General features: G+C 36.9%; 1 protein-coding gene across 1 annotated transcript in view; it reads right to left on the minus strand.

Moving 5' to 3' along the window:
* Nucleotides 1-15,585, minus strand: part of PUS10 (pseudouridine synthase 10) — a 66,845-nt gene extending 51,260 nt beyond the window's left edge. The window contains exons 1-4 of the mRNA XM_090281345.1: nucleotides 15,196-15,585; nucleotides 12,810-12,950; nucleotides 10,079-10,342; nucleotides 9,028-9,114 (exon numbers count right to left, since the gene is read on the minus strand). Coding sequence (XP_090137471.1) covers nucleotides 9,028-9,114; nucleotides 10,079-10,342; nucleotides 12,810-12,935 — 477 coding nt within the window. The 5' untranslated portion in view covers nucleotides 12,936-12,950; nucleotides 15,196-15,585. The remainder of the gene's footprint in view (nucleotides 1-9,027; nucleotides 9,115-10,078; nucleotides 10,343-12,809; nucleotides 12,951-15,195) is intronic.
* Between the last annotated feature and the right edge of the window lie 218 nt (nucleotides 15,586-15,803).

The following is a 15,803-nucleotide window of genomic DNA, read 5'->3' on the forward strand; positions in this document are numbered from 1 at the left end:
CCAGCTCAGGTCTGTATACACAGTATGAACTTGAAAAGTGTAGCTCTCTGTACTTGAAGTCAAAGAAATTTCATCATATTCTGTTCTATGAGGTAAACATAATTAGGGGGAAAAAGTTTGTTCTTTAGAAAAAGTAAGCACTTCAATCAATTACAGAGGGGTAAAATTACTGGACTATCCAGTTAAGAAAAATTATAGATTAATGGCTAGGAATTTAAAAGTACCCTTATAAGCACATGCAAAAAAATTGAATATGTGCATTTTTAGGACAAGGGTTTTATTGTTTTCTTTAGATTCTTCATGAGGTGATGATCCCAAAATGATTATGAACCTACAGATTTAAGTAAAAGTGCAAAGTCTCCTGAATACCCATTTGTCAGAATTTAAGAAAAAACAATTTTGCAACTATAGACTGCTACCATAGAAATGGTACTGCTTTTATTTTTGGCTACTTTTCTAGGGCTGTGTATAATTTATAGTACTTGGTGCAAAACATGGAGATATTATAATGTATAACAAATGAAAGGAAAAAAAGGTTTGATTTGACAAGTAAGACCCCAACCATATCAAGCTGCATATCAGAAGTGTTTCATAAAACCAAAGTAACATTTAAAAGACATTATAGGCATTTAAAGTCACTAGAGTTAGCAAACTCCCACATAACTATCCCTGAGGAGGAACCAATAAGCCAAACTAATAGTACCATATTGCCCTCTACTGGACTCCACTAGTAAAGATAAACCTAAAAGAATTAATAGGACTTTAAAATGTTTGTTTTTTGAAGGACATAATGGAATGCTCTTTTCCCATAAATGTAAGTTTAGCCTAATATTAGCATAAGTCTGGGTCGTTGATTCTATGGTAATTTTAGTGAGCAGTAACTTAATGTAATGTAGAAGTTTAGAGGAATCAATCTTTAAATATAAGGTAACAAAAAATAACTACTATAATAAATATTTTTCTTAAAACTATATAGGACCTTGGAGTTGAAAAGGCTGAATAAGTCTCTAGTCTAATCAACTATATGGTGAACATCTTCTATCTATATATCTACCAAGTAGCTGCCCAGCTTTGGTTTAACCATTCTGGTGATAGAAAACTTACCATCCCCGAAAAGTTTATTCTGTTATGTATAATTCTTTATAGCTGAAAATTATTTCCCTTCTGACCCTATCTCTGCAGCAGAAGACCCCTCAAATATTTAAATACAGCAAATTAATTTCACTAAATCATTTCTTCTCTAAATTAAATAACCCAAGTTCCTTCCAGTGCCTCCTATGATCAGGTTTCAGATGTCTCCCCCATTCTTTATGCACTCCTCTGAAAGTGCATTCATTTTTTTTTATTGCAGCCATAACAAATTACTATAAAATTAGTGCGTTAGAAGCCCTGGCTGGTTTAGCTCAGTGGATTGAGCGTCGGCCTGCGAGCTAAGTGTCGCTGGTTCGATCTTCCAGTCAGGGTACATCAGAGAAGGAAAACTCTGACTCCAAAAAACCTCCGCTGCCTTGCGGCATACCTCTTCAGGGGAAAGGCTAAGGGAGTAAACCCCGACAGAAAATCCGGAGCCGGAGTCCCTAAGGCGGTTCGATGTTGTAGTCAACACCGGCAACTCCTGCGGCGCACCTGAACCCAAGCTGTATTGACTCCGTCTTTCCCTTGGATCCTTCAGCTGCGAAGAGAGGGGGGGTCTGCTGCATGGGCAACAGCTGGCCCTCCATATCACCCTGCCCAGGCTCTGTAGCTTCAGCGTCATCGCAAGATGTCGATTCAACACGGGAGGAGACAGATACCATGTCACTCCCGAGTCGGACTGCACAGCCATTCTCGGCCGTGCAGATAGACTCTTAAGAAGCTACACCATCGTCTCTCGAGACGGACGGCTGCCGATGACGATGAGTGCGTTAGAGCAACACAAGGTTCGCGCGCGCGCCCGGGGGCCCTGCGGTGCGGTCGCTGCGGGGCGCGCGCCCTGAGAGCCGCGGGCCATCGTGCGGTAGGGTGCTGTCATTAACAAGGGACGCGCTGCAAGCAGCCAGACCACGGGCCTTGATCCTCGACGCCCGTCACTAAGAGAAGCCAGTGTGACATGGAAAAGGCAGGCTGTAGAAACAGTGGCCGCCAGCGGCGGGTGTGAGGAATGCTCTGTTAGGTAGGACAGATAGTAAACCGAGGCAGGGAAGAAGAGGGAGACGTCTCACGCACCCACTCGGCAGCCCCAAGCCCAGGTGTCCGAACGCCAGGTCACAAGAAACACCGTAATAGTGCAGGAGCAGGGGAGCCCTTGGAGTTCTGTGTGCATGGGTCCTGCCGTCCGAGACTATTGCTCCCAAGGCCTGGAAGGGGAAGAGAGGGGGGTCTACAGTGCTCAAAGGAAGGGAAAAAAAATACATATATATATGTGTGTGTGTATATATATATATATTTCCCCTGGCTGGTTTGGCTCAGTGGATTGAGCGTCGGCCTGCGAGCTAAGTGTCGCTGGTTCGATCTTCCAGTCAGGGCACATCAGAGAAGGAAAACTCTGACTCCAAAAAACCTCCGCTGCCTTGCGGCATACCTCTTCAGGGGAAAGGCTAAGGGAGTAAACCCCGACAGAAAATCCGGAGCCGGAGTCCCTAAGGCGGTTTGACGTTGTAGTCAACACCGGCAACTCCTGCGGCGCACCTGAAGCCAAGCTGTATTGACTCCGTCTTTCCCTTGGACCCTTCAGCTGCGAAGAGAGGGGGCGTCTGCTGCATGGGCAACAGCAGACCCTCCATATCACCCTGCCCAGGCTCTGTAGCTTCAGCTTCACTGGAGAGGACACTCCAGCGTCATCGCAAGATGTCGATTCAACACGGGAGGAGACAGATACCGTGTCACTCCCGAGTCGGACTGCACAGTCATTCTCAGCGGTGCAGATAGACTCTTAAGAAGCTACACCATCGTCTCTCGAGACGGACGGCTGCCAACGACGAGAGCAACACAAATTTATTATTTAAAGTTCTTTTTTAAAAGATTTATTTATTTTTAGAGAGAGGGGAAGGAATGGAGAAAGAGAGGGAAAGAAACAGGGATGTGCAAGAGATACACTGATTGGTTGCCTCTCTCATGCCTCCAATAGGACCTGGCCCGCAACCCAGGCATGTGCCCTGACCAGGAATTGAACCAACTCCCTTTGGGTTCACAGGCCAGCACTCAATCCACTGAGCCACACCAGCCAGGGCTATCTTATAGTTCTTTAGGTCATAAGTCCAACATGGGTCTCACTGGGCTAAAATCAAAATGTCAACAGGGCTATGATCCTTTCTGGAGGTTGCAGGCTAAGAGATCCATTTCCTTGCCTTTTTTAGGTTCTAGAGGTCACCCACATTCCTTGTCTCATGGTTCCCTTCCACTATCTTCAAAGTGAGCAATACCGCATCTCTCTGAGCATTCTTCCATAATAGCATCTTCCTCTGACCCTGACCCCCAGCCTTTTAAGGACTCATGTGATTAGGTTGAGCCCACCCAGATAATTCAGGATAATCTCTCCATCTCAGGATCCTTAATCTTAATTACATCCACAAAAGCCCTTTTCAGTTTTCACATAAAGTAACATTCACAAACTTTAGGGGCTACTGCAAAATGCCTTCCCATTTGTCCTTGCTGCTCCTAAAGTAGAATGTTCCATCTGAATATGGCAATCCAGGGACGGCCAGCGCTGAGTAAAACAGGATTGTCGCCTTCATCTTTCCAGATACTATACTTCCAAAATCTGGACAAAAATCCAAAGAGGTTATCTACACGACACTTCTAATTCTTATCAGGCTTTTACTCAAAACCCCTAAGTTTTGTCTATACAGTTTTTAAGCCACTCCTGCCTATCCTTTACTTGGTAGTTTTCTAAAACCACGTATAAGAACTTACATTTATTTCTGTTAAATTTCATTGTTAGGTTTTCCCTATTCTTGAGATCTTTTTGGATCTCAATTCTAACACCTATTTGCTATACACTCAACTCTTGTCATGCACACCTGTGTTGAGTGTCCATTATATCATGAGTAGAAATCATGAACAGGACAAGGTATGAAGAGTCATGTAGCACTTCAGAAATCTGCCTAAAGTTCCATGATTTTTATATTCCAATATGTACATGAATTGTTGAGGTGTTTCTATACGTCCCTGTCTCCACAGATTCTGATTTAGGTCTGAGAAAAAGCCCAGCAATCAAAAACTCTCCCCAAGTAGTTTTCAGGTGGTTGACCTGCTGAGCACATTTGGAGAAACAATATCTAGTTCCATACCAATAATTAATCAGCTGCTTTTGATTAATCCACCCAACTGTCTTCACACCCTGCTCATGTTCCTGCCACTCTTCAGGAAGTTACCATGAAATCTAGTCAATGACTAGATGAATTCTGATCACACAGGTGCTACTGTATTTCCCTGCTCTACCAGCTCTGCCACCTGTAAAAGGAAGAAATGTTGCAGACATAACTTGTTCTTAGCAAACCTGTTTGATGTGTTGACAATGCAGTTTGCCTTATTCTCAGTGCCCACAATTTATTCTGAAATTTTCCAAAATAACAGTCAAATAAATATATCTAAATATATAAATACAAATTAAATACAAATGTTTATGTAAATAGAGAAGGGGAGGAGAAAGGGAGAAAGAGAAACAGAGAGAGGGAGGGATTCCCCATTTCTTCTTCATTAGGATATAATTTTATCCCTAAACTTACTTTTATTGGTTGGGATAATTTAATTTGGTTTTAATTAAAGTCTCAATTGCACTTTCTCTGCACCTTCTAAACATTTTCATTTATCTTGTAGTCCAGATTCCTATGCCATTTTTCTTCAACTGCCTTTCCTTTGGACTGCTTGAAATCCATCTATCAAAAGTCTAGGATAGCCCTGGCTGGTATGGCTCACTGGACTGAACGCCAGCCTGCAAACCAAAGGGGTGCCGGTTTGATTCCCAATCAGGGCACATGTCTGGATTGCAGGCCGGGTCCCCAGTTGGGGGCACGTGAGAGGCAAACACACATTGAGGTTTCTCTCCCTCTCTTTCTCCCTCCCTTTTCCTCTCTCTAAAAATAAATAAATACATAAATTTTTTTAAAGTCTAGGCTATATTCTTATTATGCCTGTGTCACCCTTCTTATCAGGAATACAAATCTTAAAAGGTTGTTCATATTCATTTAGGACTACATTAGTCTGACATAAGTCTTCAGGACAAGTGGTTCTCAAAGTGTGGTCTTTGTTCCAGCAACACCAACATCACCTATGAACTTGTTAGAAACACAAATTCACGGGTCCCACTGACCTACTGTATCAGAATACCTGGAGATGGGGCCTGGGAAACTCTCCAGTATGAGTCCTATGTATATTCAAGTTTGAGAACCACTACTTTAGGAGAAGAAACTGTTCCAATTCAAAAGCTGTCAGACAATGCTCTTTTAACCAAATGTGATTTCCATCAAGTGTGTAAATACTGGGAGTCCTTCATGCTATGGTATACATTAACCTTTGTGGCTATTTTGCCTGCAACTCATCACCTCTTCCTTTGGCCAACGGGCATACAGCACACTTCCACTTCTGTATCTATCCCATTTCTCTCATTTTACTTATTTTTTAAAAGATTTTATTTATTGATTTTTAGAAAATAGGGGAAGGGAGAGAGAAAGAGAAGGAGAGAAACATTTATCAATCACCTCTCTCAGTTGCCTCTTGTACAGGTCGTGAACAGGAACCAAACCTGCAAACCAGGCATGTGACCTGAACAGGAATTGAACCGGTGAACTTTTTCCTTTGGGGGATGATGCCCAACCAACTGAGCCACACTAGTCAGGGCTCTCTCTTGTTTTAAATTCTACTCTAGATGGTATTTAGTATCATTCCGCTTGTGGAATCTCAATGCAGGCATAATTTCTAGTCATTATCACACTATTACATCTCTCCCTTTGAGATATGATCTATAATGAAGACATCCTTCTATTGTTACATTCAAATGGTAAGCCCAAATCTAGAAAGTCACCAAGATAGTCATGAGATATTTATTCCTATCCCTTATCATCTCAACTGTATTTTGTCATTCAAATGTTGTATGCTGTTATAAAGGTACTGAAGCTCTTAAAGTATTATGTTCAGCTAGTTTCCATATTCTCCTTTTGTGAATCCCTGGATACTGCCTTTATTTATTCTGCTTACCATGTCTCACTTAATGTCTAACATAGTTTCATCAGTTAATCTACTGCTTTTCTCCTCTTCAGTAGTATTCATTCTAAAACTCTCCTAACCAGATCAGCTGGTTCCTGGGAAAACACACAGGAGATGTACTCCATCCCTCTCGCCATATTCTCCCAAAGTCAGTGAAAGATGATGACAATTATACTAACCACAAACTTTTCTTTCTAAGCTTTTCAATTAGTGCTTTTATGATGATGATAAATAAAAACTATAGCTGTAGCCAGAATGGGATTGGTAGGGCCAGGAATGTAGAGAATAATATAAATTTAATAGCTTGATTTTTAAAAATCCTTTACTTGAGGTTCTTTTGTAAGCAAGAATATAACAAACACTACCATGTTATTAAAAATTATTTGCTTTCAAATCAATATATCTTTTATCACAATTTTCTTTTTTAGAAGTGGTGAAAAAAATGACTCAATTGTATATTCCACTCTGAATTATGAGATACTTAGCACAAATCAATTCCATGTATATTAATGCTTATTCTACACACAAAAAGTTCTAAGTTATACAAAATCTAAATTGAAAACCACATTGTAGAAGAAACATGTCACTAATGAAGTTACAAAATTTATATTCAAAATGCAAGAACAGTCTGAAGGTGTGTAATTTATTTATATTGGGATGTGTATCAAGCAAGTTAACTGGTTTGAAAAGCAATTTACATCCAGTCTAGCCCATAACGTATCTCAACACCAAATAAATAATAAAAGATAACAATAAAAGTAGCAAAATATAGTAATAAAAGAAAATCACAAAGTGAAACATAAGTACAATTTGCTCAAGAAATCTGGGTTGTGAAAATAGTATACTGTATATAAAACTGCATACTTTTTGAATAATTATTATTCTTAAGAAATGCATCAGTAAAAATGTACTACCCATTAACAAAAAGGAAAAGAATGAGTTACTTAACACACTAACCTATGGGGAGTATTAATCTCCCCATAATAGGAATAGTCACATATTTCTGCTAAACAGTTTAGTGGTTAAAATCAGTTACAGAAAGTAAGTAGAGTTTAAGCAGAGTAATTCTATTTTTTAAAATGGCATCTTCTATTTCTGGTATGAAATATAAATACTCTAAGTATTCAATAAATATTAAATCAGCATTGTTAAAATCATCACATAAGTGATAAATATGGACAACACAAATTTTAATGTAAAATATATAAACTTTGAGAGGAGTTTTATGGTAAAATATATAATCACACCTGGAAAATATACAACTGACACCTGAACAAAGCCGGGGTAAAAAGGGCACCCCCTCCTGCTGTCAAAAGTCCATGGATAACTTTTGACTTCCCAAAAACATAACTCCTCATAGCCTCCTGTTTACCAGAAGCCTTACCAACAATATAAACAGTTGATTAACACATATTTTGTAATGTTATATGTATATTATATACTGTTTTTTTACAATGAAGTAATAAGCTAAAACAAAGATGTTATTAAAAAAATCATAGCCCTGACTGGAGTGGCTCAGTGCACTGGCCTGCAAACCAAGAGGTTGCCAGTTCGATTCCCAGTCAGGGCACAAGCCTGGGTTGCAGGCCAGGTCCCCAGTTGGGGGTGTGCAAGAGGCAACTGATCGATGTTTCTCTGGTACAACAATGTTTCTCTCCCTTCTTCCCCTCTCTCTAAAAATAAATAAAGTTGTTTTTTTTTTTTTAAAGAGAATCATAAAGAAAATACCTTTACAGTATTTATTGAAAAATATTGTGCATAAGTGGACCTGCACAGTTCAAACTTTTGTTGTTCAAGGGTCAACTGTACTTTTTATTTGTACTTTTGTTACTCAAACACTGCAACTTTTTGTGAGTCATTTAACTTTTGGAAGTCTGTTTCTCTCTACCAACACTGGACCCTGAAGACGACCTATCAGTGAGAAATGCTTTGATGAACAGAAAATGACTTTGTGTTTCTAAACCTCAGTGTATCATCATCCCCTTTCTTCTTCCATTTGCTTAGTTATCTTGTCATCAACAGAGGTACTACTTAAAATCATCTACTCTTTTTTACTTCTTAGATCTTATCTATCATTCAACAAGTTTTAAACCCATTTTCAGCCTTTTAGGGGCTAACAAACATGCTCACCCAAAGAAAGCTGTGGTTATAAGACATAATGTTCTGGTGATGCTTTGGGACTCTTAATGAAAAGATATCATATACATATAAATAAATAGGTATGTTTAGAACTCATTGCTGTAATTTGAGATTACAAAGGCCATTCTCCTTATACTTCATGTAACAGTATTAACAAAAATAGTTTTATGTTTTCATGTCAGTTTTGACACACAAGAATGTGACAGTAATGACTATTTTTTTTTACTAACAAAGGAAAAAAAGTTATTGTAAAATAAACATAAGGCTATTTCCCTTATTACCACTGACTAAAAGAGGTGCTATTGTTTTACATTTACTCCAGAAAATAAAAAGGTTGACCATAATTGAAATATCTCTATCCTAAGACCATTATAAAATATACACATCCCCCCAACCCTTACACTCAAGCCTCTGGATTCCTGGTAAATTCTCTCTCTGACCACACAGAGCTAATCTACTGAATGAGAAACTTTTTAAAAGATGGCAGTCCTGTGATGAATACGTTAATCTGAACCAATAATTCCTTTTTTCATCCATTCACTCAATATCATTAAGCAGCTATAATAATGTAGTGCTTTCAATCATTCAATAAGTAAACAAAATGTAAAAAATATAATATGGTAAGGAATATTGCTACCTTCTTATTTTTTGAGAAACTTCTAGCAGGCATTTCACATGTATTTTTATGTCTGTAAATGACCTTACCTCTCTTACAGATAGCTGTGGTGGGAAGGAGACTGAAAATACTAAGTTGGTGAATTCAAATCCAGAGGTCTCAACCTTTTGGCACACCTAAAATATATCACACAAAAATTATATTTTACACATAAAAATGTATTATGCAAATTCCCAGGAACTGTTAAAATTTTTATAATAACCTTCACAACGTAAATTTTTGATCCAGGAGATGACACTGCAAAACCTCCAAACCTTCACCTTTGAGTAGGGAACTCTCATAAACATCCTGAAATCAAATATTTGCTAACCATGACCCTGAAGACTGACATTACCAAAACAGCTGGGACTCACCTGCAGACCGATCTGTTGAATGTCAAAGTAGTTTTCTTCAGGTTATCCCATAATTTAAAAAAACTTGAAACAAAGAAAAGCCAAATAACGGCATTCTTGACAGCTGGAAACACATGGCAATACCACAAACATGTACCTCCCACAAGGCTGTAATTCTTGTCTTTTCTAGACATTAATAGTATGACTAATAGGAACTTTCCTGTAACTTCCTACTTCTGTTAAATAGCAAAAGGAAAGCTGTTCTGTTTTTTTTCAATTGAATAGCACTCATGGCTGAAATAAATGGATACATATTTCATTAATTTTCAGATACCATATTGACAAAAAGGCAATTTGAGATAAAAAGGTTTTCATTTTTAAAAATAAAGTAAGACCCTGGCTGCTGTGGCTCAGTGGATGGAGCGTTGGCCTGCGAACCAAGTGTCACTGGTTCGATTCCCAGTCAGGGCACATGACTAGGTTGCACATCAGGTCCCCAGTTGGGGGCATGAGTGAGAGGCAACCACACAGTGATGTTTCTCTCCCTCTCTTTCTCCTTTCCCCCACTCTCTAAAAATAAATAAATAAACAAACAAACAAATAAATAAAGTAAGGAAATGTTTTAATAATCCATTGGTTTAAAATGAGGTGAAATGAATGACATTGTCCCTGTAGATACAAGAATTCTAGGTCTTAAACTGAAAACCTCTACATAATTGCACATATAATAACAAAAGAGATTATTTACCTTTTTAATGAACTCTTTTTCACAGAGTTCTTGAAGAATTCCTAGGCATACATTGCATACATTTAAATTTGAGTTCTTGGAAGTTACACTTCCATCTTCAATACTGGAGACCCTTCCCTCTCCATTTTGACTCAGATTATCAATCCCATCAATCCCATCTTCTAATTCATGTAGTCGAATTTTCTTGGGAGGTGGGTTTGTAAATTCCAAAATTAATTCACCTTTTTCAGTTTCCAGAAATTTCTGTAGTTCATTGAGCAACTCCTGGAAAGTTAATTTAAAAAAAAAAAAAAGTAATAACTCTAAGGGTAAGATGAACATGAAAATAGGAATGAATAATACGTCAGAGTTACCCAATGTTGATTTATATTAATTCTAGAGCAATGAATTAATTTTATTAGCCAGCATTGGCTTTCTGCTGGAATTTAAAGGAGAATTACCTAACTTATATAACAGATGTGTGAATATTTTTTCAAAGGGGTTTCATATATCAGGGAAACTAAAGTCCTAAATCTGAGACAGAAAGTTTCTATTAAGAAAAAGTAAGAAATTTATTAATTTGGCTTGTAGTTCTGATGTGGGGTCATTCACTTGCTAACATCAGTTAAAAAAAAACCCTTCAATTCTAATTATTAAATAATAGAAATACAAACTGACTTCCCATTATTGCTAGGTGATTCAATAATCTCACAATCACTAAAACCTTATGTACAATATTTATTTAATGTGAAATCTGAAAAATTAGACAGAGATTAGAAATCTATTAAGTAAAAATAATTTCAAGAAAATTTACTAAAGAAAGGCAAACAGACACTGGCAATGCTGAAATTTGGTACCATAATTACAAACCATGTATATGCATTAACTGAAAGAAGCCCTCTACTATTGTACATTCTGGTTTGCCTAATTTTTGTCACCCTTTGTATTAGAATGTTAAAAGTAGCATTCCTTCAAAACCATTCTCATATTTCAGACATTCTACTCATCCAAATACTCAGAGAACTTTTCCTTTATTTTGTCTAAAGTAAACAGGCTTTATCATTCAGTTGTTGAATAAATATTCTTTTAAATTCACTCAGATTACAATTTACTGACTGTAAATGGAAAAGTCTTTCACTCAAACAAATTTAATTCATTTTATTAAGACATTAGCTCTTCTATTTTATCTTTAACAGCAAAATACTCATACATACACACACATACAGGTATATTATGACCCACACAAATATGTTTATTATTACCTAAGATCTATAATGTCAGTATAACATAGTACATATATATATATGTATGTGTACATATATAGTTATATGAATAGAACAGGTCAAAATTTAGGTACATTTTCCAAAAAAAAAAAAGTTCTTCAAATATTTTTATGTTTATTTACACAAAATGATACAAGCAAAAGCTGGTAACACTAAGTCTCTTATATAATATATATTTTAAAAGTTACAACATATGCATAGATTAATAGATTCTAACGTGTCTTTAAAAATGTGTAAGAGAAGTTACACAAAACCAGTTTTATTATAGTCATAGAGTGTATAAATAAATATACACATATATTAGTCATCATAGCATATGTACCATTTCCAGTTTTCAAAGTGTTTTCACATACTTTCTTAGATACTGTCCCTTAAAATCCCGTGAGGTGGATGTTATCATCATTCCCATTTACAGAGGAGAAAACTGAAGATGGAAAGTGGTGGAACTGGGATTCAAATCCATGTCTTCCAGCTCCAAATTCTAGGCTTTGGATTCAGACAGACAGTTCATATGCTAGCTTGCTCACTTAATAGCTGTGTAACTTTGGGCAGGTTGCTTAACCTCTCTGTGCCTCAGTTTCTTCATCTGAAAATAGAGACAATCATAGTATGTACTTACCTAATATGTTACTATGAGGATTATATGAGAGCTTGACATATAATAATGCTATATGAGTATTAGATATAATAATTATTTCAAAATAATAGAAACAACTAATACATTGGGAAAATGACAACTACTGCTAATTCTTGGGCAATTTCTTAAAATTATAAGAAACTGAATGTGCGTGCATGTGTGTGTGTTTGTACTGTTTATATAGCTATATATTTACATATATATAATTACTATCTGCCTCTGAAAAGAACATCACTAATAGAATCAAATATATTTCGCGAAATGTTATATATTTTATGCGAAAGTATTCTAATAAATGTCAAAGCTCTCTGTATATTATCATAAATGTCAAAGATCTCTGTACATTACTTTTATTGTTATTAACAGCAGTAAATAGTAATTTTAATAGCATTTATTTTTAGAGGGTTGTAAATACCTATTTGTAAATGAAATAATATAGAAAACAGAAAAAGAAAAAATGCAAACAAATCCACAATGCTTCCACTTAATAGATTTAAGGAATACCACCTCTTCCTGTTACAACTTATTAATATCTGGTGAGAAGCACTACTTTGAGATATTCTGTTTAGATACTCTTTAGAAAAGGCCTATACAAGCAGTAAATGTACCAGGGAATTGCTCCACTAAGATTCCAGTATATTAAATGTTAGATGTAATCACTTAAGAAGAAACTTACATTTTTATAGTAATATAAATTCCAAAATTAGCATTATCGGTATTATATTGTAGGTTCTTAAAAATTTAATGAAGAATTATAGATACTTGCCCTCAAATGTACAAATATTCATTTAAAAATAAAGAAACATTCTTAGCTTTAAAAAAATGAAGATACCTTGTAGGAAAGTTTGTAAGGTGCATGAAAATCCACACCACAGAATCTGAAGATACATCTTGGACATGTACCAGTATTGAACAACAACTGGGCCACATGCTTGTTTTCCTCAGACAGCGGAAACATACTGAATAATTACAACTAGAAAAAAATAAAAAGTAAAACTAATGAGCATCTTTTGTGTTTTACTTTCACAGATAAATATATCATCACCTTTAAGGATAAAAACTAGCTTTTATTTGAAAAACACTATTTTGTACTTTCCAATAATGTCCCTTTCATTATATGCATATTGAAACATAAACATGAATGAAATTTATTAGATGAATCAAATACATTTCTAATTGTTCAGGGATTTGTTTAGCATTTTGGATTGTGATAAAGTGCATCAATATATCTAAATCAATCAAAATAAATAAAAATAATAAAGAACAGTTGTCTCTGAGAAGGGTATTGAAAACAAGAGTACAGTCAAATTTTGCTTTTATTTTGTACCACTGAGTATTGTTTGAAAGTACAGAGTAGTAAATTCAATAAATTTTTCCTATTAGAAATTAAAAATTACTTTGCTAGAAAAAGATATGTTTATATAATATAATACTTGACTAAACTTAGTGATAGTTAAGCAGTCAAGTATTTAAAACAAATTGATCAGTGGATCCAAAAACATCAATTTTACTTTGATGATATAATTAAATGACAACAATTAGCAAAATAAGAAAACCCTGTTTCTTTCAAACCTCCAACAAAAACACATTAAACGCAAAATATTTTATAGTAATTAATTACTGCCTCAAACAATTTGCTACCTTTTGCAACTTGAATAAATTCACTGAGAAACAAATACTAGAGAACAGTGGAAATCCAATATAATTCTCTTGTTGCCAGGAAGGAGGGGTACTAAATTACCTAATTATTCTGTTCAGAAAAAAATAGATGGTCTTTTGATTAATGAATCAGTCCACATTAAAATGAGGAACTAGCAATGTCATTGCATGGCAGTGTTGCAGAATAGTATAACTGTGGTCACATGGATGAAAAACAGTGGTGCCTTTTAATTTGTACAGTTTCATAATTCAAATGAACATGTTTAAAATTTGTGGAAGGTGAAGCTCTTACCAACTGCTTACTACGAAGATGTGATTCTTAGAATAAGCTTGCGTTTTTCAACCCTTTAAATGCACTATTTACTTGCAAGTTTCTAAATGTTTGTGGCCACATATCAAGCGTAGAGTCTTGACACAAAATAATGATTCCTCCTTTTCATAGTTAAGGTCAAGGATTTCATTTAATTCAGAATTATCCTTCAACTCTGAGAAACAAAAAACCCTTCTTCCCCAATAAATAAAGTAGAGAAGTGCTTAAAAAGGACAATTTGTATCAAAGATTTCCCTCAGGACTCAAGTTAAATAGTGTCCATGAAACATTTACTTTCTTTCCTTTGGTAGAAGACAATGTTTACTTCTCCAATAGGTTCTCTAGAAATAAAAGTATCATGCAAGGTCAATAAATGATATATTATAACGTCTTGGCTCTGAGAAGTTCCCAAACATGATGAGAATTAGGAAACCTCCTTCCTGAGTAATTTGAAGGGGCTTTAAACAAAATAAAGCAAAACCTTCATGAGTGTGTTATTAATTGAATGAACTTACAAACGTCCCAAATCATTTTCACCTAGCAATAATCTAGCGACTTCCTAAGCACGTTAACATTAAAAGAAGGAAATACATTATGCCGTAATTTTGGTTCTATCATCTTAATGTACAGCGCTGAAATGATAGGACTTCCTAGCACGTCAGAAATCATTTGTTCCAGATAAGGTTTATTAGCTTTGAAAGCAAGCCATGAGAAATGTATCCCACACAGTAAGGTTTTCATTGTTGTTACCTTTGTTAAGACTTTTGCTTTCCGTAAAGTTTACGAGTCTAGTTTACGGAAAGAACTGGAACAAATCATTGCAACAGGGCCTCCTCCCCCGTGTCAGGATTCCTAAGGGGACAGAGCCCCTTCTCCACAAACCAAGCATAATTACCCTAGTGTCTGGTTTACTAGAGGAGAGGATGAACTTTCTTTTCAACTCTCGAAACATTACAAAAACCATCCATTACAAATAGAGAAGGAGCAGGGCATGTGAAAAGGCACCAAAATGACCAGGCTGTCTCATATCCCGTGATCTTTTAAAAACTCATTCCATACGGAAGGATGTCATTTGTCTCGTGGCGGTAAGGGTGGGGTGTGGGTTTCTAAAGAAGGAGGCGCTCACAACTGTACTTTGGACCACTCAGCTGTGAAACCTCCCTTATATCCAAGATGTAATCTCGAGTCTTTTTTGGCCAAGCAAGACCTTTCCCCCGCTTCGGTCAAGTCCAAGAAACTTTCCACTCACCCCGCCTTGCTAACAGAGCCGCTCGAGCAGGAAGGAAGCGATCCCCTCCATTCACACCTCTCTGGTACCCAGTTGGCACAACCTCACCTCAGACTTCCGTGCTTCACCTTCTCCCAAGACGCCAGAGCCTGAGATTTAACCCCTTCTTGGCCCTCAGAGAGAGCGGGGAAGACGAAAGACTACGCACCTATTGCGTCTAGCAATTTTGTTCCCCGAGGAAACTAGAGCTTTAGAAGGAAAGTACCAGCCCCCTCTCGGGAGGGCAGAATGAACTTTCCCCTGCTTGTTTGTAGAAGAATCAGTAATGTTGCTCGGATTGCTGCCACACACCCCGCCTCTCCTTGGGGTGTAGGAGTGCTTGTGACACAAGTCCCCGCCTGAGCGGGACTAGTCCCAAAGATGCTTCCGTGTGACTCCGACACCTAAGTCCTTGTAGCCGCTACCAGAAATATCGATGATACTTTATCTTATCCAGGAGGCTTAGAATGGAAATTCTTTCCAAGGCAAATAAAAAAGAGCATTTCTCTGCCATGGATTAGTGGCACCCTCCTATCCTCTTGTCCCAGCTGGCAAAGCACCACAAGCTTCGTCCTGACTGCGGGGCTGGG

Source organism: Furipterus horrens, unplaced genomic scaffold (genome assembly GCF_987537825.1).
Source record: "Furipterus horrens unplaced genomic scaffold, mFurHor1.1.pri manual_scaffold_6, whole genome shotgun sequence".
Lineage (NCBI taxonomy): Eukaryota > Metazoa > Chordata > Mammalia > Chiroptera > Furipteridae > Furipterus > Furipterus horrens.